The sequence below is a fragment of the Cupressus sempervirens genome, chromosome 2 (assembly GCF_028749045.1).
Source record: "Cupressus sempervirens isolate cs-2001-9-10 chromosome 2, ASM2874904v1, whole genome shotgun sequence".
In the NCBI taxonomy this organism is placed as follows: Eukaryota; Viridiplantae; Streptophyta; class Pinopsida; order Cupressales; family Cupressaceae; genus Cupressus; species Cupressus sempervirens.
In genome coordinates this window covers 649,791,981-649,812,760 of record NC_143119.1, presented here as the reverse complement: position 1 = coordinate 649,812,760, position 20,780 = coordinate 649,791,981, and the positions used below count along the sequence as shown (strand labels likewise).

Genomic DNA, 20,780 nt, shown 5'->3' with positions numbered 1-20,780 from the left:
TAAGAGCAAAATTAACTCTCTGTACGTGTGCCCTTTTTCCAAGCAGTGCTCTCATTAATGAACTCATCATCTCGAAGATTAGCAAGTGTTTTAGCCCACCACTTAGGTCAAAGAGGTGAATGACCAACATTAGTATCAGGAGATGCTTTATGACCAGGTTCCTCATTGGAAGAATGTGGTTAAAACTTAGGTGAAGCATCTACAGATTTGGGTGATCTTGCAGGAGAAGTTAGAGGTGTTTGTACAGGGATCACTAACATAACTGGAGCTGCAGGAGCTGCTAGAGCACTCCCATCAGGTGGACCTAATGGAAGCCTAACTCCCAAATCATGAGCCTTTGTAGGCTGGTCTGCAAGATCAGGAATATGAGAAACAAGCATGAATGGTCCTCATTGCTCATTAAAGGCTACATCACGATTGATAGGAGACGAGATGTCTTAGTGTCGATCAAGCAATAGGCTTTGTAAAGACTACTGTATCCAACAAGCATGAGTTTCTGACTCTTGGCACCCAACTTGGTGCGTGACGCACCAGGGATCCAAACAAAAGCAAGAGAGCCAAAAACCTTCAAGTGATTGATTTTGGGCTTGTGACCTAACCATGCCTCTTCTAGAGTCTTACCTTTGACCGCCACTGTGGGTGATTGATTCAAAAGATAAACTGCTTTGTTCATTGCTTTTGCCCAAAACTTCTTCGAAACATCTTTGTGTTCAAGCATGGATCGAGCCATCTCGGTGATTGTTCTGTTTCGACGTTCAACTACACTATTTTGTTGTGGTGTGTGGGGTGTGGTTAACTAGCGTTTGATGCCTTGAGTATCCAAGAAGCTAGAGAATTCATTACAACAAAATTCCCCCCATTATTTGATCTAAGAGTAATAATAGATTTCCTAGATGCTTTTTCAACTAAAGGTTTAAACTTCAGAAAGACAGTAAATGCCTCTGGTTTCTTTTTAAGTAAACATTCCACATTTTTCTACCGAAATCATCAACAAACAACATAAAATACCTGGACCCAAGAACAGAAGGAGTGACAATAGGGCAGTAGATATCAACTTGAACAAGTTAAAGTATCTAAGAGGCTCGCTATGAATCACTACTGGTGAAAGATGTGCAATGTGGCTTCCCAGCTTGGCATGCATCACAAACTCCAAGCTGTCGAGTTTGAATCTCTGGCAAATTGAGGACAAGCTCTTCCCAAGCAAGCTGAGAGAGATAATGTGTTAAGTTTGTAGTTGCAATCATATTGATTTGATCATGAGATACACTGTTGATGGTAAATCAGCATTAGATAAATATTCTTATATATATTATATTATATATAATATATATTTATTACATATATTATATTACATATAATTTCATATATATATATATATATTATACAAATGGTTATCTATATAATTATTATATTAACTAATGATGATTAACTATAGAGACATGTCTCTTCATGAGACATGTCTTCCTCTCATATTTATGAGTCTTCAATTTGCATTTGGAAGACATCAATTATATTGGCAATGTTAGTACATTTGCAGAAAATGATCCATGTTACTCAACATGGTATTAGAGCCAGGTTCCTTCTATAAAGTCTAACAACTTGAAAGTAGATCTTTAGAGCCAATCTAAGGAAGATCCAATCAGATTATATAAGCAGGGATGAATCAGATATGAAGGAACAATATCTGTAATTATCACTTGTCACCATGAAGAAATACATGGATGTTGTTTGAATGTTCAGTCTGTAGCTATACTCTTAATTGCCAATATGGATCAGATTCTAGTGGTAGTAGCGATTCAGAAGGAATATTGCAATATAACTTGTCATGCTTGAGGGAAATAATTCCAAATTGCAATGTGCACTCAATTTTAATCCTCTATGACCTTCGGATGCCTGTGACCACGACCTCTATATATACAAATCTAGAAGTATGATACACGAAGAAAATCTGTGTTCTTTGATATGTGATGTGCACTACATAATGAGCTGTGTATGATGATCCATTGATGTCGTGTGTCTACAAAGGATGTTCGTTGTCAAGTAACAAAGATCTATAGTGATACTGCCAACCACCCAAGTATATAAGGAGGTCTTTCATACATTGGAGCATTGTTGTTTACTTTTTAAAGTTTGTGCAACTTGAGATATTCATTTTTTGAATACTCGTATGTTCAAAGCAATGAAGACAACAAACTGGTGTATATATCGAGTGGAATATTATATAACCTCGTTAATGTATAAAGTCAGTCTTGACCAACTTCTTTATACAAGTGTGATGCGCATGACTTCAACGTCTTACCAGTTCGTCTTGCATTGTTTCCTTCTATTGGATGTACAAGTGTTAATCAGACAAAATCTGTATGGTAGGTAGGGACAAATTTACAACTTTATGTTGACAAAGAACAAATAGAATCAAAAATGGTTTATCGAGGTGAAACATCCCTAGCAAATATTGTGGAAGATAGAAAACAAAAGTTGAGTAGATATTGTTTTAGTTTTATTCTAATATGTGTTGGGTCGGGCTAACGAGCAAGGAACAAAAGCATTTATTTATTCATTTGAAATAGTTGTGTTGAATGAACCAGCACCTCCTCTACCATTTCAAACTATTTGATGTTGGATGTTGCCATGTAAAACTACTTATGGCATCAAGCTGAGCAGAGATATATGTTAAGATGCATTTAGTATAAAAAAAAAGAAGGAAACGTCATTATCATTGAAAAATCTTTGCTATACGAGTGAATGACTTGGTGGTTTGAAGGAGGGTGTTGAGTAACATGGATATTTTCTGCAAATGTAATAATATGGCCATTGCAATTGATATGTTCCAAATGCAGATTTGGATCTCATATAAATTAAGAGGAGACATGTCTTTTCATTATCTCATGAATAGACATGTCTCCAAGGTTTGATCATCATTTAATTTATATAATTAATAATAATAATTTGTATATATATAAAAATAAATAAATAAATTTAAAAAAAAAAAAAAAATATATATATATATATATATATATATATGTATGTATGTATGTATATGTGTATATATATGTGTGTGTGTGTGTGTGTGTGTGTATATAAATATATGTAAATGTATAATATATATGTATTATATATAATATATAGTAATATACTATAATATGTATAATAATATATTATTACATGAATACGTATAAATAGAAAATGACGATTTACCAAAAACAACAATGTATCTCAGATCAAATTTATCCAACTAAAGCTACAACTTTAATAGAGGGTGTATGAGTGTTCATGAAATATCTAAAGTGAACATGAATTGTTTGATTTTGCAAATAAGTGTATGAGTTTTAGAGAATAAAATCTTTAGTTTATAGAAGGAATGTTGAACTTTGACCAATCAGAAGTAGCACCTAGGAATAGCAGAAATCAGTATTTACTAACCAAAAGATGCATTTAGTCTAAAAAAGGAAACGATGCATTTAAAATTCTAAGTTATCTATCGCATATGCAAACAGACAACTGTACACAACCATGGTTTCTTGGCCATCAAGCTATTAACGAGGGCATTTATATTAAAGCAACCTTCCTTTCTTAAGAAAGAATTTGGAAGTAATGTGGGCCACTGGTATTATAATGACAAATAAGCAATCAATATATTAAGGTGTGCTGCTATACCATGCTCATTATTATTCTGATGTGGTAACAGGAGTTTGCCATTTAATAATTATGGAGTGGAGGCTTCTGATGCATGAAGAATGGCAATCTACTTACTACCACTGAGCAAGAGGAGCAGTCAAAGGAAATATAATTGTTAAGTTGAATAGGATCGTTGCAAATGTAGTAGGCACTGCTAAAGATAAGGAATGTTTCAATCACAGAACTGTTATTGTTCTCTAGATCTTGCTTTGTATTTATTGATTTCAATACTTACAAGAATGAATTCATTTGATATGTCTGCAATGACCATTCACCCTTGTATCTTAACATAGATTAGTTAGCAATGACAGTTGCTAATGCAGATTGGTTAATATTACACCGATTCATTATTGTGTATAACTTGCACATAATACTTGCATGAATGATAATGCCAAATAAGGATTGACATTTCTAGTCAAACCGATAATCATATGAGATAAACAATGGTCGGCATTTACAGCCATGCCGATTATCATATGAATATATGAACTTTTATCAATGAAGTATATGTAAGTGCATCGGTTGTATTCAGAAAGCAATATCAGAATAACACAAAACTTATGCATTGATAAATATGTATATATACATATATCAATATGCAAGTCATATGATATGATATATGCATGCAGTTCATATTTGTTACTCATAGTGTTTGTCTGACCGAAGCTACATACTTTAACAATAATAGTATATTGTTTAGGAAGAAAGACAAGGCCCATATGTGCTAGACAATAAACATTTCAGTAGTTAATAATAATGAAAAGAAGATAGTAATTGCTAGGAAAATGCGATCATAGGGAGGAAGGTAGCCTCGGTTGGTGATAAAGATTATTAAGAAGACATCAATTGTTGCCACTAACCAGATCCAAGAAGACGAAAAGCATTTGGGATACTTAAGAAGATTGTAAATAGGATTTGAAAAGAAGCGTGCAAATACCAAAGAAGGGCCCACATTACCGAGTAAGAGGTTTGGAAAATGGGCGGTCAACTACAAAGGGCCAGTGACATTGGATAAGGTGCAGATCGGGCATTGCAAATGGTCACACATGATTTTACCACATCAAGATCATAATGATCGGTCACCAACCGACCAAGGTATGTGGGATGTTATTTAATAATTGTTTTCATCTTATTAATGTTAAAAGGGAATGTGTATTCATAAATGACATTAGGTATATGGTAATTATAAAGGTATATAAAGTGCATTTATTATTTCATAAACAATTACTAATGAATTTAGTCTGTAATAGAAATCTATAATGCATGTAAGATTATAGATTGAAATAATGAATATCAAGAATTATAATAAGGATTGATTATAATATATTAATAAATTTGTTGAATATTGGACTATACTTAATTCATTATGAATCAAAATTTTAAATGTTCTTATAATTAAAACTACAATAATAGTCTTATTGAGAAAAACGGTTAAAAGTGATTTTTTTATTATAAGAGCTACGTGCCTTGATTTTTTTTTCCTCTAAGAATGTTATTGCATGTGAGGGAGTTTGAGATTCCAAGGGAGCCAAACATTTCATTAGAGGCAACCTTGAAAGAGAGGGAGCAAATAGAGGAAACATATATTCTGAAGAGTAAAACATATACGACCTCTTTAAAACCAAGGTAAACCCTACTACATATCAAAGTGGAAGGTGAGAAATATTCTACAAGGAAACTACAAAGACCCTCTTGAAATTGGAAAATCAGATAGGATCAAAGCCTCTGTATAAAGGGAACTTTACATACTCACACGAAGGAGATGATGATATGAGGATATGAAATTATCGCTCATGAGAACTAAGTATCACTAACAATGTTGATGGAATGAGTGAGAATTTTACATTGTGGGGGAATAATAATCAACGTTTCATTCCCATTGGTTGACAATTGTTGATATAGAGACATCGTCTTATTTGATATATATGGACTTTCATTGGAGCAACTTGTATCAAGAAAATTAATGTGCAGATAAGTATTTATTATCCTTGAGTATTATATTTACTTGCTTATTGTAGTCTCTCTCTTATTTGTAATTCTACACATACTATAAGAATTATTTGCCTTGATCATTTCCTTTGTATTTGAAGTTGATCTTGTAGGAAAAGAAGAATGACACATTAGGCAACTTATGATGGTAGCTTGAAAGAAGTTGTGATCAGGTTGGATAGAGTGAGATTGGATAAAGTGAGGCTCTTGAAGCAAATATCTTTGATGATTGAGATTATGAGTATCCTTAAACATTAAGAGGGAGTATGACACTTCTTCGAAGGCAACACAGGAGCTTAGAAGATTAATACTCAGAGGGATTCTAGAAATACATGTGTGTAATTGCATGATTTTGATGGGCCTACTTTTGAGTGCATCATGAGGATGTATTGACTTATCACTAGAAAATTAGAGGATTGATATCAGATTCAAAGTGAGTCTGACAAGAATCCTTGGGGCAAGAGAGCCTCTAAGGGAGTACCTATTGGACTTGACTTCCCAGGATCATTGTTAAGAGGGAGAATTTTGAGGTGCAATCCTTTGTGAATGGTATCGTCTCTATGAGAAGAAGTTCTAAGTGAAGTTCCTTCTAATGCATTCTTCTCTTTGAGAGAGAATTGATGTGAAAGCCTTTATACCACCCTCTGACTTGGTTCATGTTGATTACTTTTCGCATATGATATGTAATGAAAGGTGACGATCTTTCATTGACATATATAAATAGAAGGTAACCATTGTAAGGTGACAATCTTATTAATGGTAGACCTGTTATCATGATAGACTTCATTAAGTTGTTGTTCCAGAGTGCTGGAAGTCATGATAACAAATGTATCATGATTAGACAGAAGGTAACCATTGTAAGGTGATGATCTTATAAATGGTAGACCTGTTATCATGACAAACTTCATTGAATTGTTGTCGTAGAGTGTTGGAAGTCATGATAACCAATGTATCATGATTAGACTTCATTAAATTGTTGTCTTAGAGTACCGGAGATCATGATACTTGTCATGATAGAGACCATGACATTGTGACTTCTTGTTATTTGATAGACTATATTAAATTGTTGTTCTAGAGTGCCGGAAATCAGACAACTCATATCCCTTCGAGGATATTACATATTCTTTTGGTAGGCATCAAGGATTTGATGCCATTGCACATACCAAAAGAATATACATAAGATGAATATCATATGATTGATATTTCTTGTTGAATCATACTTCAGATTATATTAAAAGATAACATCTAAGTTGATGGATTTACATTAATATCCTTAAATATGCCATTCCAGGAATATCATACCAAGATGATATCTCTCCATATACTCAAGAGCATAATGTGTTCTATATCAATCCTCCCTAACTAAGAGGGAGTGTTAAGTTTGTAGTTGTAGTCAGATTGATTCGAGATACATTGTTGATGGTAAATCATGATTAGATAAATATTCTCTTATATATATTATACATATGTTTATTTATATAATTAATATATTAACTAACGATGATTAACTATAGACACATGTCTCTTCACGAGACATGTCTCCTCTCATATTTACGAGTCTTCAAATCTGCATTTGGAAGACATCAATTATATTGACAATGTTAGTACATATGTAGAAAACGATCCATGTTACTCAACATAATGCACATTTAAGTGCCCATACTGCTGATGCCAAAGTGTGCTGACAGAAGACCGTTGAGTAGTCATACCTAAGTTTCGAGATTCACCAGAATCAGTAAGTTGGAAAAGACCACGATCCTCGAGACCCATTGCAACAATAGACTGAGTCACCTCATCAGTGATGGTACACTGATGTGAATTGAAGGTGACATCCAACTGTGGAGAGTGTCGCAACAACTAAATGACTTAGAGTCCATCCCTCAAACGTAGGAAAATGAGATTCCTCCCAATAGATTGAATTTGAATGTTGCCTTTGCCAACAACAGTGTACTCTTCTCTGCCACCAGAAATAACGAAATTTGAATAAGGCTGGTAGTCAGTGAATCAATTTCTGTGGTGGGTGAAATGACAAGAGGCACTTGAATCAATGTGCTAGGCATACGACTTCACATCATTTGTAGGTCTTTTAGCCATGAAGGCGTAAAAGGAAGATTCAATTTGCTTAGTGTGCTTTGCATTGTTTGCTTTGGGTTGCAAACTAGATTGCCCAGATTGGGTAGATAAGTATTTTCGACATTCAACCTTCATGTGACCATACTTGTGGCAATAGTTACATTGAATTCTTTTTTTATCTGGAGCCTTTTGAATCTGGAGCAGAGGACTTCTGCTGAGAAGATTGCTGAGACTTGCCTTTATCCTTATGAAAGGATTTAGTAGCAAAGACTTGCTCTATGGAGGTAGAGGTGGAGCTGTAGCTGCTACTGAATTGTTGTTTCTACTGATCTTGCTGAAGCAGAAGTGTGTAGAGATTTGTGAACATCAGATTAACACCAATAGAAGTGATGTTGAGAGTCTCGATAAAATGCTCGTAGGACTTGGGCAAACTTTTGAGGGTTATGACCACAATGTCCTCTTCCCTCCATCTTGCATCCAATGGCAAACAACTGATCACGGATTTCCTGAATACTATTCAGGTGTTTTTGAAGCAATTTCTGCTCATCCATGATAATAGAAAAAGGGTGTTCTTGAAAAAGAAGGCTTTGCTTTTGTTTGGAGTCTCATGAAGATTTTTGAGATGCTCCCATATTTCAGCAATTGTCTTGCCGGATGGAATTTGAGGGAGTTGATCATTAGCTACAGATAATTTAAGAAGCATCACTGCCTCTCGATTATTTAGATCCCCTGTATCTTGATTAGTACCAGTTATAGTTGGACGCTTTGTAACACCCAGAACAATTTGATCAATATTCTAATATTCAGAGATTTCTAGTATCCGTTGCTTTCATGTGCTATAATTCCGACCATTGAATTTTGAATTGCCCTTGAGCAAAATATTAGTTAGAGATGCCATAACATGTTTTTCATTGAAAAAGTGTGAAAATCTGTTAAGGCATGTACTTCGAGGCAAAAAAAATGAAAGACCCAAAAAAATTGAAGGGGTAGCTATAAGAGAGCTTGAAAAACCTAGAAAGACTATGTTGTTGGTTTACAGATTTGCTGGCTCAAAAATTGAGGCACTCAAAAAAATCTGACAACCCAGTTGAGCTCTCGAAAAACCCACCAAGAATATGTAAAAATATTTTGGATTTGGTACAAAAAATTAGGGTTTCGAGCAAAACCCTAGCTGACTGCAAAATGAGCTCCAAACAATGGGCAAAAAGGTTGCAGAATTGGACCACAAAAATGGTGATTACCAGAGGTGACGTGTTTTGTTTGAGGTTGTGACAGTCTTATTTGGCAAAAACTAGATGAATGCAGATGTTTTTTCATTTCAGAATAGAGAAAAAAGACGTCTTAGTTTCAACCAAAAACTAGGCGCAAAGATGAACACGCACAGATTAGGTGACGTGTGTTGTTTAGGTTGCATTAAGGGTCGCAAATATCAGACGTGAGTAGGAAAAAAAAGACCCTTTGTTGGGCACGATTTTTTACCAACAAAAAAACATGAATATTGACGGCTGTAGCAGAAATTGGGTGTAATTTTAGACAAACTCTAGTTTGAAGCAAATGAAAGTAATTTCGAAAATACTAGGCAGATAATTATGAGCAAGAAATTATAAATATTTTCAAAAAAAAATTAGAGTGTTGGCTCTAATAGCACATTATGAAGTAGTTGGTAAATATTTGCTTAATATTAACAATGATCAATACATCAATATATACAAAAAGAATGAACGATGATTCCTTAGGAAACGATCGTAAAGAATAGAAACATTCTATTCTAGCTAATAGAAAACTAACAGTTAACTATGGGCTAACTAAAAATTAGAAACATTCTAATATTTACAATTGATTACAAATAGATAATCATTAGATAAAAATAGACGCTATCTATTATCGTAATAGATTGTGCATTGAAAGAGGGCAGATTTAGCATCTGGTGGCTGCATTAGACTTTATCTTTGCACTTGCAATTATAATTGGATGTTGCCTACAATTCTAAACAACCTGCAATCAGGAAATAAAGGTTCGGGCAAGTGCATACCAGGCTGCGTGTGTTAATTTCAGGCCTGCGATTTCAATTCGTGGAGGCCACACACTTATCAAAGGCAGCAGCAGGTTTATTTGGAAGCTGCAATTTGTTAATCAGCAGCGACTGGGAGTACAAAGGTATACTGACAGTGAAAGGAGTGATTAGGGAGCCGCCCAGCTTCAACGTGGCTTTGAGTGAATTGCATGCGGGCCCATGTACAGTCATTTCCATCAAGGGCTGCGTGCTAAATCAGGGTTTTCCATATAGTCAGTAATTCCTGTTACATTGATTGTTGTGATTTCCATCAAATTTAAAATTGTTCTTCATAGATCATTTGTTGCATTTACATATATTGTTTAGAAAATTTCAAAAAAACATAATCCAAAAATCTTGAAAAATCAAGAAAACCCCAAAGTATAAAAAACATCTATATTTTTCCATCAACATTTCAGTTAGAGACAAGAAAAGGTCTTTACAGTGGTATCAGAGCGGTTTCCAGCCAGCCTACGGGAATTGGACTTTGTTTGATTAGTGCTTCATTTGGGGATTTGGTTTTCAGCGTCATGGATGGCGATAGGAGATTCATTCCAGGTAGATATTATACTCGCAGAGGGCGTACTTCTCCACCTAGGGATGAAGAACTTGTGATACAGTCCCGTATTCTACAACAATTGAACGTGATAGTAAATGAGTTGAATCAAAAGCACAAACAGATGACCCAACTGATTTCAAATGTGATTTTTTAGCAAAGCATGACATTGCTTTTTTGAAGAGTGAAATGTGATGATATAGTGGTGGCTACAGATGTGCGGGACATTTCTTATGAGACACCGCATGAGTTGGACATGGTAGATGTAGAGTATGATGGGAATTCATGTGAGGTTGAGTTACATGATACAATTGTTGACATAAATTCCCGAGATTGTGCGTTTGATGGCGATGTGGTGATAGTGGAGGTAGGAGCATGCAAGGATATTGTCATATTAGCAACCACAATTGTGTTGGTTGAGCCATCTACTGAGGAGTTTAGCGGTATGCATGCAATTGTAGATGTGTGCTTTGATGATATTACACATGCTATTGATGATGAGGTGAGTGATGTAGAGACAGAGTTATGTTATACTACTGATCAACCCAGTGTTGATGTTTACTTTGTGGACAATCCTATGTTCGACATGGATGCAACATTGTCTTATGACAATTCCCTTTTTGAGATTGATGTTGAGCACTCACCTGAGTGGAGGTGGACTCAATTTTCATCATTTGCAGATTTGGGTTAGTTCTCTGTTGTGACAGTTGGTGATGTTCCCATGTCCACAAAATTTGACGTGGTTACACCTATTGTTGATATAGTTGGCATGAGTGCATATGGTTCTCCTACAACTACATCTTTTTCAGGGATTGTTGATGATCAAGATTCCAGTCCAGTATATATTATATGGATGGCTACAGGGTAGAAGAGTATGATGAGATCTCTTATGGAGTTATCTTGTGGTGATGCCTTGACTTTTACATCATCGGCATAGGTACTAGGCGCTCTATTGCAAGCGATGTTGACGGTCTTGATGATATTGGCATGCAGTTGGTTCAGTGTTGACAGGGATGCTACATACTTCTTCATTTGGGACCCAAGTGGAGGATAAAGTTCACCATGTTGCCGAATTGCTCGAGGACAAGCAATTTCAGGGAGGGACAACTGTAATGTCCCCATTTTTGTCAACATTAGAGCTTCAAGGATTAGCCTATTCTTGTGATCCTCATACGCTAATTATTGTGCATAGACGTTCTTGCGTGGTTTGGCTTGGGAGGATCTTGTCTTCTCCACAATTCAGTAAACTACAGGTTGGTCTTTGTTTGGTTCATATTGGACTTCCTTTGGGCTTAGATTTGTGTACTTATTATTTGTGGTAAGTTGGGTGTTGATTGAGATGGACCCTTTCTATTTTTAGAAAATACATTTGGACACATGGAGAAATAATAGGTGTGGCTCCTATTTCAGACAACATATTTAAATGATGAGTATTTTGGGAGTTATTATATTTTTAGTGTCCAAATTATTATTAAATTATTAAATGGCTTATTATAAAATTATAATTTCACTTAAGTTGAGGGTTGAGTTATCGTTGGAAGGGGCCATTTATTATATGCCTAAGTCAAGTATTAAATATTTAAAGTGATGTTGTGTTGGAAAGTTTAAAGAGATGAGTTCTTTTGGAAAACTTTCGCAGTTTCTAAAGTTGAGTTTTTTTGGAAACTTTTATCAACAAAGCATTATCAATATGAGCTCATTTCATTGGAAAAAGCGCACTTGAATATTTCTTTGCTTTTGTTGGCTTGTGGCTTTTTTGAGGTTCTCAATTTTGTTCCCCTTGCTGAAGTATAAGGGTTGAGTCTGAGATTTTGAGAAGTGCTTGGCAATTCATAGCTGAGGTATTGTGAATTGTTTGATCTGAATTTTATTTCTTTCGTACTGTATTCTCTGTGGCTAAGGAGAAGCTTGCTGCAAATGATTGTGTTTCTATTTGTCAAGGGATTCAATAATGTTTTCTTATATCAATCTGAAACTACATTTGTCGAGGTTCAATATGGCTTTCAGATTGACTGTGATCATTTGTGAGACCACATTTTGGTATCCTTGATTATTATTTGCTTTTGCTTTGATATCTGGCTGAGGGTTTGTGGAAGTGTGGAAATTGTTCTCTTGCAAATTATTGCTGAAGTATAATAATTTGGCTTCTCTTCCTCTTCTGTCTCATTCTCTAGCTGAGGAGAGATATTAATGAAAGGTATAAACATTGTTCACAAGGAAGTTGTGAATTGCTTAAGTAATATTTACCTGCGTTTGGATGTGGAGTTTGATTGTGCATTGAAAGAGGGCAGATTTAGCATCTGGTGGCTGCATTAGACTTTATCTTTGCACCTGCAATCATAATTGGAGGTGGCCTGCAATTCTAAACAACCTGTGATCAGGAAATAAAGGTTCGGGCAAGTGCATACTGGGCTGTGTGTGTTAATTTCAGGTCTGCGATTTCAATTTGTGGATGCCACACACTTACCAAAGGCAGCAGCAGGTTCATTTGGAAGTTGCAATTTGGAAGCTGCGATTTGTTAATCAGCAGCAACTGGGAGTACAAAGGTACATTGACAATGAAAGAGGTGATTAGGGAGCCGCTCAGCTTCAATGTATGTGGCTTTGAGTGAATTGCATGAGGGCCCATTTACAGTCATTTCCATCAAGGGCTGTGTGCTAAATCAGGTTTTCCATTAGTCAATAATTCCTGTTACATTAATTGTTGCGATTTCCATCAAATTACAAATTGTTCTTCATAGATCATTAGTTCTGTATTGCATTTCATTTGTTGCATTTACATATATTGTTCAGAAAATTCCAAAAAAACATATAATCCAAAAATCTCGAAAGATCAGAAAACCCCAAAATACAAAAAACATTTATATTTTTCATCAGCATTTCAGTTAGAGACAAGACAAGGTCTTTACAAACAATCAAATCCGATCCATACTGAACCAAATATTCAACCATTGAACACCATACCAATGTAACACCAACAATCAGTAAATTGATCATAGCTCATTCAGATATAATTATGCAAATCTCTGTAGGTTGACCAGAGTCAACTACAGACATATCAGAAACTCCAACAATACTAACAATAAATCTTCAATATAACATCTGAATATCAGAAATCATCCGAACTGAACAATGTCTGCAACATGAATAGTATGTTGACATCAGTGACAGAACACTAATATCAGCACACATCAACAATCTCTTACATGCACAACCAAATTTCCAACACATACAACATTTAACCTGTAGTTTGAAGATGTGATTGTTATGAAGGTGAACTGCTATGAGTTATAGAAACATAAATGGTGAATTTCATTTTTAATATGACTATGGCCAATCAGTTTTATGGTTCTGCATGGCACACAAGAATACCTTTCCTCTTGGGAGACTTTACACTCAAAGCCTTCATAGATGCACGAGATATGGATGAATTGTTTTGAATCTCATGTTGTCTGTGCTTCACTGACCCACTGAGTTCTATTTTTCTGAGATGGGGATGTCTCTAGGCGCAGGGTATCCCCCACCATCCTGCCACTAAGATGTCTAAAAATTGGCTGATTTAAGGACATTTTCAGATCATTTGCAAACCTAAAATGGGCAATTTATGAGGTTTTGTAGCTGTAATTGCATACATTATAATTATTGCTGATTATGATGGCTAACACCCCCCCTCCAAAAACAAAAAAACTAAAAACCCGTTCTGGGGTTTCTATTTTGGTGTTTCCATCGTTATTTCTACTGTCATATCTATCCAGCAATTCATTATCTAATTCCATTTTCACCTCTATGTTTAATTTCTATGTATAAGTTTTCTTATAAACAGTGTTGAATGACAGTATCGCTGTCTATAAAATATCAGTCACATACGATTCATATTTTTGTGTTTAGTGTTTGCTTTTGCTCTTTTACTAATTTGCCAAAGTTTCATTTGAAATATAGTTCTTATACATCCTTTCATAAATAAATTTTCAAGTAATTTATGTATATCAGCACCAGCCCCCGCACCCCTTGCTGGCGTCCCCAAACTTAGGCTCTCTGTCACTCCGTCCCTGAAACCTGTCCCTCTGTCCCAAATCTCGTGGAATATTGCTATTCTACTGATAGTTTCTCACACATGACTAAAGATTTATGTTGCTCTCTATTTCTTAGCTTCTTTGGTCTAATTTGTAATTGTGCCTTGGGTTACATGATGGGGTTACCTATTTTGTTTGCAGCTTTCAATATATTTGAACTAAATGCCTGATTTTTTGTCTATAAAGTGTGTGTTTTTATTTTATGGTTTGAAGAGAGTACGCTTCATTTTACAGCTTTGACATATGAAATCTTAATGGTCATCAAAGAGACTTATAATCTGATTGGTGCAATACAACACAGAAGTTGATATGATACACAAATATACCTTTAAGATCAATCATTTCACATTTTTAATGGTCTATAAAATACAATGATCTAGAAATACCATCTTTTCTAGATAGCACACACCATAAATTGACTTAGTGCTATGGATAACCTTATGATTAGTTCTAGTGATTTTTTTCTAAGTTACCAGTTGGGGTTCGGGGATGGGTGCAGGTACAAGAATTTGGTACATGGGTACGTGAATTTTTTTAGGGTTTGGCTATGTATGTGTGTATATATATATATCTGCATTAGATATACAAAAAAGAAGAGAAATATACAAAATTCTAAAACTAAATCATTTCATAGTATGATACTTGATCATTGATCAATGCGAAATGCCAAAGATAGTGGAATTTTTTTGAATATGCATATATGTACCCAGTAGGTACCCTGTGCAAACCAAGCAGGTACCCATACTGGGTGCGTACCCAAACCAGGTACAGGGCCTGTGTACGTGTACCCAGTAACATAGATTTTTCTGGACTCTGCTATATTTCAATTTTAATTGTGTGTTTAAATCTGACCATTAGGGGTTCAGAATTGCTGGTTGCAGGATACAACTTGCCAGCCGATATGTACATGCATTTAAAGGGGTAAAATGTTTACTGGGATATGTAGTCTGTATATTTCAAAATTCCTTTTTACATCAATCCATCGAAGTTATCCAATACAAATTGCACTGTTTTGGGTAACAAGGGACTTCAAAAGATTGAATTCTATGCTAAGTTGTTGTAGGTACATTATGAACTGGTTTGGAATGCACCATATTGAATTTCCAACCAATATATATTTATTGAAATATTTAAAGCTACTACAGTGACATTCTGCTTTCTAGGTTGATGTTAGTGTCACCTTTTCTAAAACTCATGGGTAATGAGTTTGAAAGTCAGAAGTTCTCAGTTGGTTTCAAGCTGTAGAGAGTCTTACTGAATATTAGCACTTTTCAAATTTTAAGTCCTCATGTTGCCATGTGGGTGTTAGAACTGCCAATGAATGGTCTTGTAGCCACCAGCATTTAACTACCTATTCACTGCTATATCTTATCATCCTTTATTTGAACCTGAGTGGAATTACATCCTAGCATTATGAATTATGATGTTGACCCATTTCATCATGAATTATTATGTTGACCCATTTTGATTTGTAAGAGTTTGATTTTGTCCATGGATCATTGATCGCAAGATGTTCTTATGTCAACTGGTTGTGAAGAGGGAGAACATTACTCACCCTTTCTCACCCTTGTCGATGTTAGCATTTGGCTTGCAACTATTTTTTCCTTTTTAATTCTAGCACTTCGAACAAATAACAGTTATTGTTCTGAGAGAGTATAAGTTTTAATAGTCTTAGACATTTTAATGTATCAAACTATAATTGTTATCTAAAAGGGTTTTGATCTAATCAATATGATACATTTACAGTGCGCACACATAATGTCAGCCATCTCACGTGTATAGTCTTGTTTAAATTCTGTTGATTCAAAAATCTAATATTTTCTAACTAAGAACACTTTAGGGAATATACTTAAAGACATTCTAACTGGTTTTAGATTTGTAATGACTTTGTAAGTATATTTGGTGAAGACATTTTGTGGGTTATTTGGATATTTGTTGCCAGTCTCTTATACTTTGGGAAGTATAATTGCATGCTAAAATTTTACAGAGGTTGTTTTAGAGGATACCGTTTATGTTATTATATTTAGTCTTTAGTGGACATAAAGTAATTTTGGCCCCCATTAATTTTCTGAAGCTAGTTTCTCATTTAGATGACGCTTTGTATTATTGAGAATTATCAATTGTATAACTTTTACTGGCTCCTTTCTTTTCTTGCCATAGTAGTGGTTAATTGTTTTCAAACATTGATTGCATATATAAAAAAGATAAAAGAGCAATTGAATGCTGAAGAAGTTATCGTCAAAGATGCTTATGGCGATGGTCGTCATGTAAGGTATGCTCCTTGATTCCTCAACTTGATCAAAACATAGAAATATCTCATCTCTAGTTTTTGCATTCTTAGCTTCTTTTGAGTCAGATGTGATAGATAATTGATTTTTTAAATTTCTTTGTTGATAGCTTTTGAATCTACAATTTCTTGTTTGAAGAAGATGGCATTCATGAAATCTTGATCCATGAGTGTTTCTAACATGACTTGTAATGCAATGGTGATGAGGAGCTCTTTTAAAAGTGTTACTGTTATTTATGTTTAAATTTCTCTTCACTATAACAATTCGCCTATAACTATGCTGAGCATTTGGCATAGTTGTATCATGACAATAATAGGGTATATTCTAGCATGACTCATATACAATATTTATTAAATAAGTCCAACTTAGACTAAACAAGCCAAAAAGAAAATGGTTATTGTGGTTTCCAACATCGCTTGTTGATTATATTTCTATAATATTAAAGAAATAATATTGATAATTGCAGCACATCCACACTAATTGTCTGTAGGTAGAGGAAGATAGAACAAATACAAGATGTTATATGTAGAAATGTTGAATAGCTTAAATATGAAGAGCTATTTTCAAGGGGAACAACCTCCAAATGAGAGTAAATAAACAATAGAATTTTAAATAATGATTCAAGATTTGATAACTAGTCCCCTTCTACGATATATTTAGTTTTGGCAACTCAAAAGTCTTAATTAGGATCACTAAGCAACATTTTGAGTTAGAAAATGCAATGACATGCATTTCACAGGTAGGCTGGTCCATAATGTTAGTACAACTCATAAAACATATATGGCAATGGGATGCTTCCTTGCCCCTCTTCAAATGTGTTGAGCACAATGCAAAGCAACTCATGATGCTCATTATGCAGTACTTGTAAAGTTTCTACAAATTCTGATCAACCAATGCTGAAATAATATTTTTGGTCTTGCTGAAAATCGATCTCCTTCAAGTCTGGAATGAATTCTGGAAATTATAATTTATCTCTGATCTAAATCATCAAGGAGCAGATTGCTAGAAGAGCAGACTTTGGTAATTGTGTGTCTTCTATCCACAAACTTGTTCCTATTTTATACATAGACCAAGGGTCTTGTCTTTCCATAAGACACATCCCTTCTAGGTCGGCCTTCCATGAATTAATCCCTTTTCATAACAAATCGGCGGCCTTTATCATTTAACTAATAGTTAATTAGAAATCAACTACAATAGTTATTTTAAGAGGCATATAAATATACTTAATAAAATGCGGATCATTTAGAGTGAGAAGTATTTGTCATGAGACAAGTATAAGGGAACTTATATGCATATCGGATCTGTTTGATCAGGAATATCAGAACATTGATATAATCAAGTTATAAGGATTTAACACCTCCTCTTAACTTGATAATATAAATGAGAGAAACATATCTAGCAACATTGTTTAAGCATAGAATTGTGCTCTATATCTATCTGATTCTTCCATGCATTTTAGTATCATGATACACATGATAGTTATATTACCAAACCTGTAATATGGATTATCACTAACACTCTTGATAACAGTATTACATGTAATGCAATACATAGGATAAAATTTGGAGAATGATAAAATTCTTCCTTTATCCAAATTGTGACTCATAGGTACTGGCACGCCTACAACACAATATGATCCTGAGTTAAGATCTACTAGTTCACAGGATAAAAACTGAAGAATGATTGAATTCTTCCTTTATCCATGTTGTGACTGATAGGCATAGAAATGTCTATATTACAATGTGATCTTGAACTCATTCAGATCTGGCAGTAGTTATTTACTGTTAAGTAGATTCTCTAAGAGATCATCATCTCTCATAATGTCTTTTATACAAGTGTTCATTATCGTAGAGATCATCACCTCTTAAATAATGAATAGAAATGGTGGAGCCCATAACAATCAATAGCCTGAAAATAATAATTTTATCTCAAAATAATTTCATTAATAATTAAACAATACAAATGTATCATAATTCAACCATACCAAGTCTTTTCTTGAAGTGATCTATCTTCACTTGAGAGAGAGGTCACTTGAGAGAGAGGTTTGGTAAGAATATCTACCGTTTGATGTGCAGCGCAAATATATTCTAATTCTACAGTATTCCTATCTACCATATCTCTTACATAATAGTAAGGAATTTCAATATGCTTGGACTTGTCATGAAAAACTAGATTTGCAAAAAGCTTGATGGAACTCTAATTATCACAATGAATAATAGTAGGGTTCATGGGTTGACCAAATAATCTCACAAGTAACTTTCTAAGCCAACCTTCCTCCCGAGAGGCTATTGCTGTGGCAATGTATTCAACTTCTGTGGAACTCTGTGCTACTGATGCCTGCTTTATACATATCCAAGATATCATTGCTAAGCCTAAACTGAAACAACATCTTGAAGTGCTTTTCTTATCAGTAACATTTCTAGCCCAATCTGAGTCTGTGTACCCATGTAAGTCCAAGTCAACTTTTTCATACTTGAGCCCAAGGTTAAGAGTGCCTTGTAAGTATCTCATGATGTGTTTGATTGCAACTAGGTGAATCTCCTTTGGCTCACACAAATCGACTTAAAGCATTAACAACATAGCAAATATCAGGTCTTGTATTTACCAAGTACATAAGAGAACTAATCATCTGTCTGTAAAGAGTAGGATCTATGAGGGTGATTCTGCTGTTGCTTCCTTAAGTTTATGTAGATTAGTCTCCATAGGAGAAGACGTAGGTCTACAGTTCCACATTCCAAATCTCTTCAAGATGTCTAATGTATACTTTCCTTGATTAAGTATGATGCTGTCAGAGTTCTGCCATACTTCCAATCCTAGGTAGTAGGAAGTAATGAATGACTCCTAAATCTTTCATTTCAAATTCTTTGATTAGATTTTTCTTGCATTGATCTATAAGATGATCATCACCTGTTATTAGTAAATCATCAACATATAGTATCAAAATTATCATATCATCTTTATCTTTTTTATAATAGAGATTTGGATTAGCATCATTCTTGGAGAATCCTAAACTGGACAGATAGTTATTGATTCTTTCATACCATGCCCTTGGAGCCTGTTTAAGCTCATAGAGAGCTTTCTTGAGCTTGCAAACAAAGACTTTAGGGTTATGAGTTTCAAAATCCTTCAGGTTGTTCCAAATACATGTCTTTTGTAATCTTTCCATTCATAAATGTTCTTTTCACATCCATTTGATGTACTTTCCATCCCTTCGATGCTGCAATAGCTAGGACTGCTCTTACAGAGGTGTATCTGGCAAGTGGAGCAAAGGTTTCTTCATAATCAATTCCCTTCTAAGAGAATCCTTTGGCTACGAATTTGGCTTCATGTTTTTCAATGCTATCGTCAGCAGCATGCTTGATTTTAAATATCCACTTAGAGGAAACAATAGATTTTCCTTCAGGCCTTGGAACAATTTCGCAAACATCATTCTTAATAATGAATTGGTATTCTTCCATCATAACATTCTTCCAAGTTTTATGTTTAATAGCATCTAAAACATTGGCTGGTTCTGATTTAGATGAATCACTCATGTTTGCTGCATAACTAGAAAATCTTTTGGGTCTTTTGCTTTCTCTAAAGGTTCCAGATGGTGCAACGAAGTTTTGTTCTTCCTCTACAGTCTTAATAGCCCAAAGTGGTCTTTTCTTAGGATTTTGAGTTGCCTCAAGATTAAGATTTTGAATTTCATCTTCAATTTCTTCACTATTCTCCCTTTGAAATTTAGATTCATGTTTTTCTTTAGAACTAGGTATATATGTAGGATCTTCAGAACTAAGGGTTCTTTTGAATGCTAAATCTTCTTCAAATATTACATCCCTACTATTTTCAATATTTTTTTGACTAGGTATGAAAATTCTATATGCCTTCGATATTTCACTATACCCGACAAAAATACCTTTCCTCCTAGAGGGTTCTAATTTAGTTCTCTTTTCTTTTGGAACATCTATGTATACTGGGCAGCCAAATATCCTAAGATAGCTTATATTTGGTTTAACCTTAGAAAAGACTTCTTCAGGGGTTTTATCTCTAAGGTGGACGTGAGGACTTTTGTTTTGAATATAGACAACAGT

The 20,780-nt window shown here is 34.6% G+C and overlaps 1 protein-coding gene across 1 annotated transcript in view; it reads left to right on the top strand.

Annotated features, from left to right (window-relative positions):
- Positions 1-20,780, top strand: part of LOC149575046 (BolA-like family protein) — a 42,037-nt gene that overhangs the window by 11,081 nt on the left and 10,176 nt on the right. Inside the window, exon 2 of the mRNA XM_089814910.1 lies at positions 16,624-16,691. Coding sequence (XP_089671036.1) covers positions 16,624-16,691 — 68 coding nt within the window. The remainder of the gene's footprint in view (positions 1-16,623; positions 16,692-20,780) is intronic.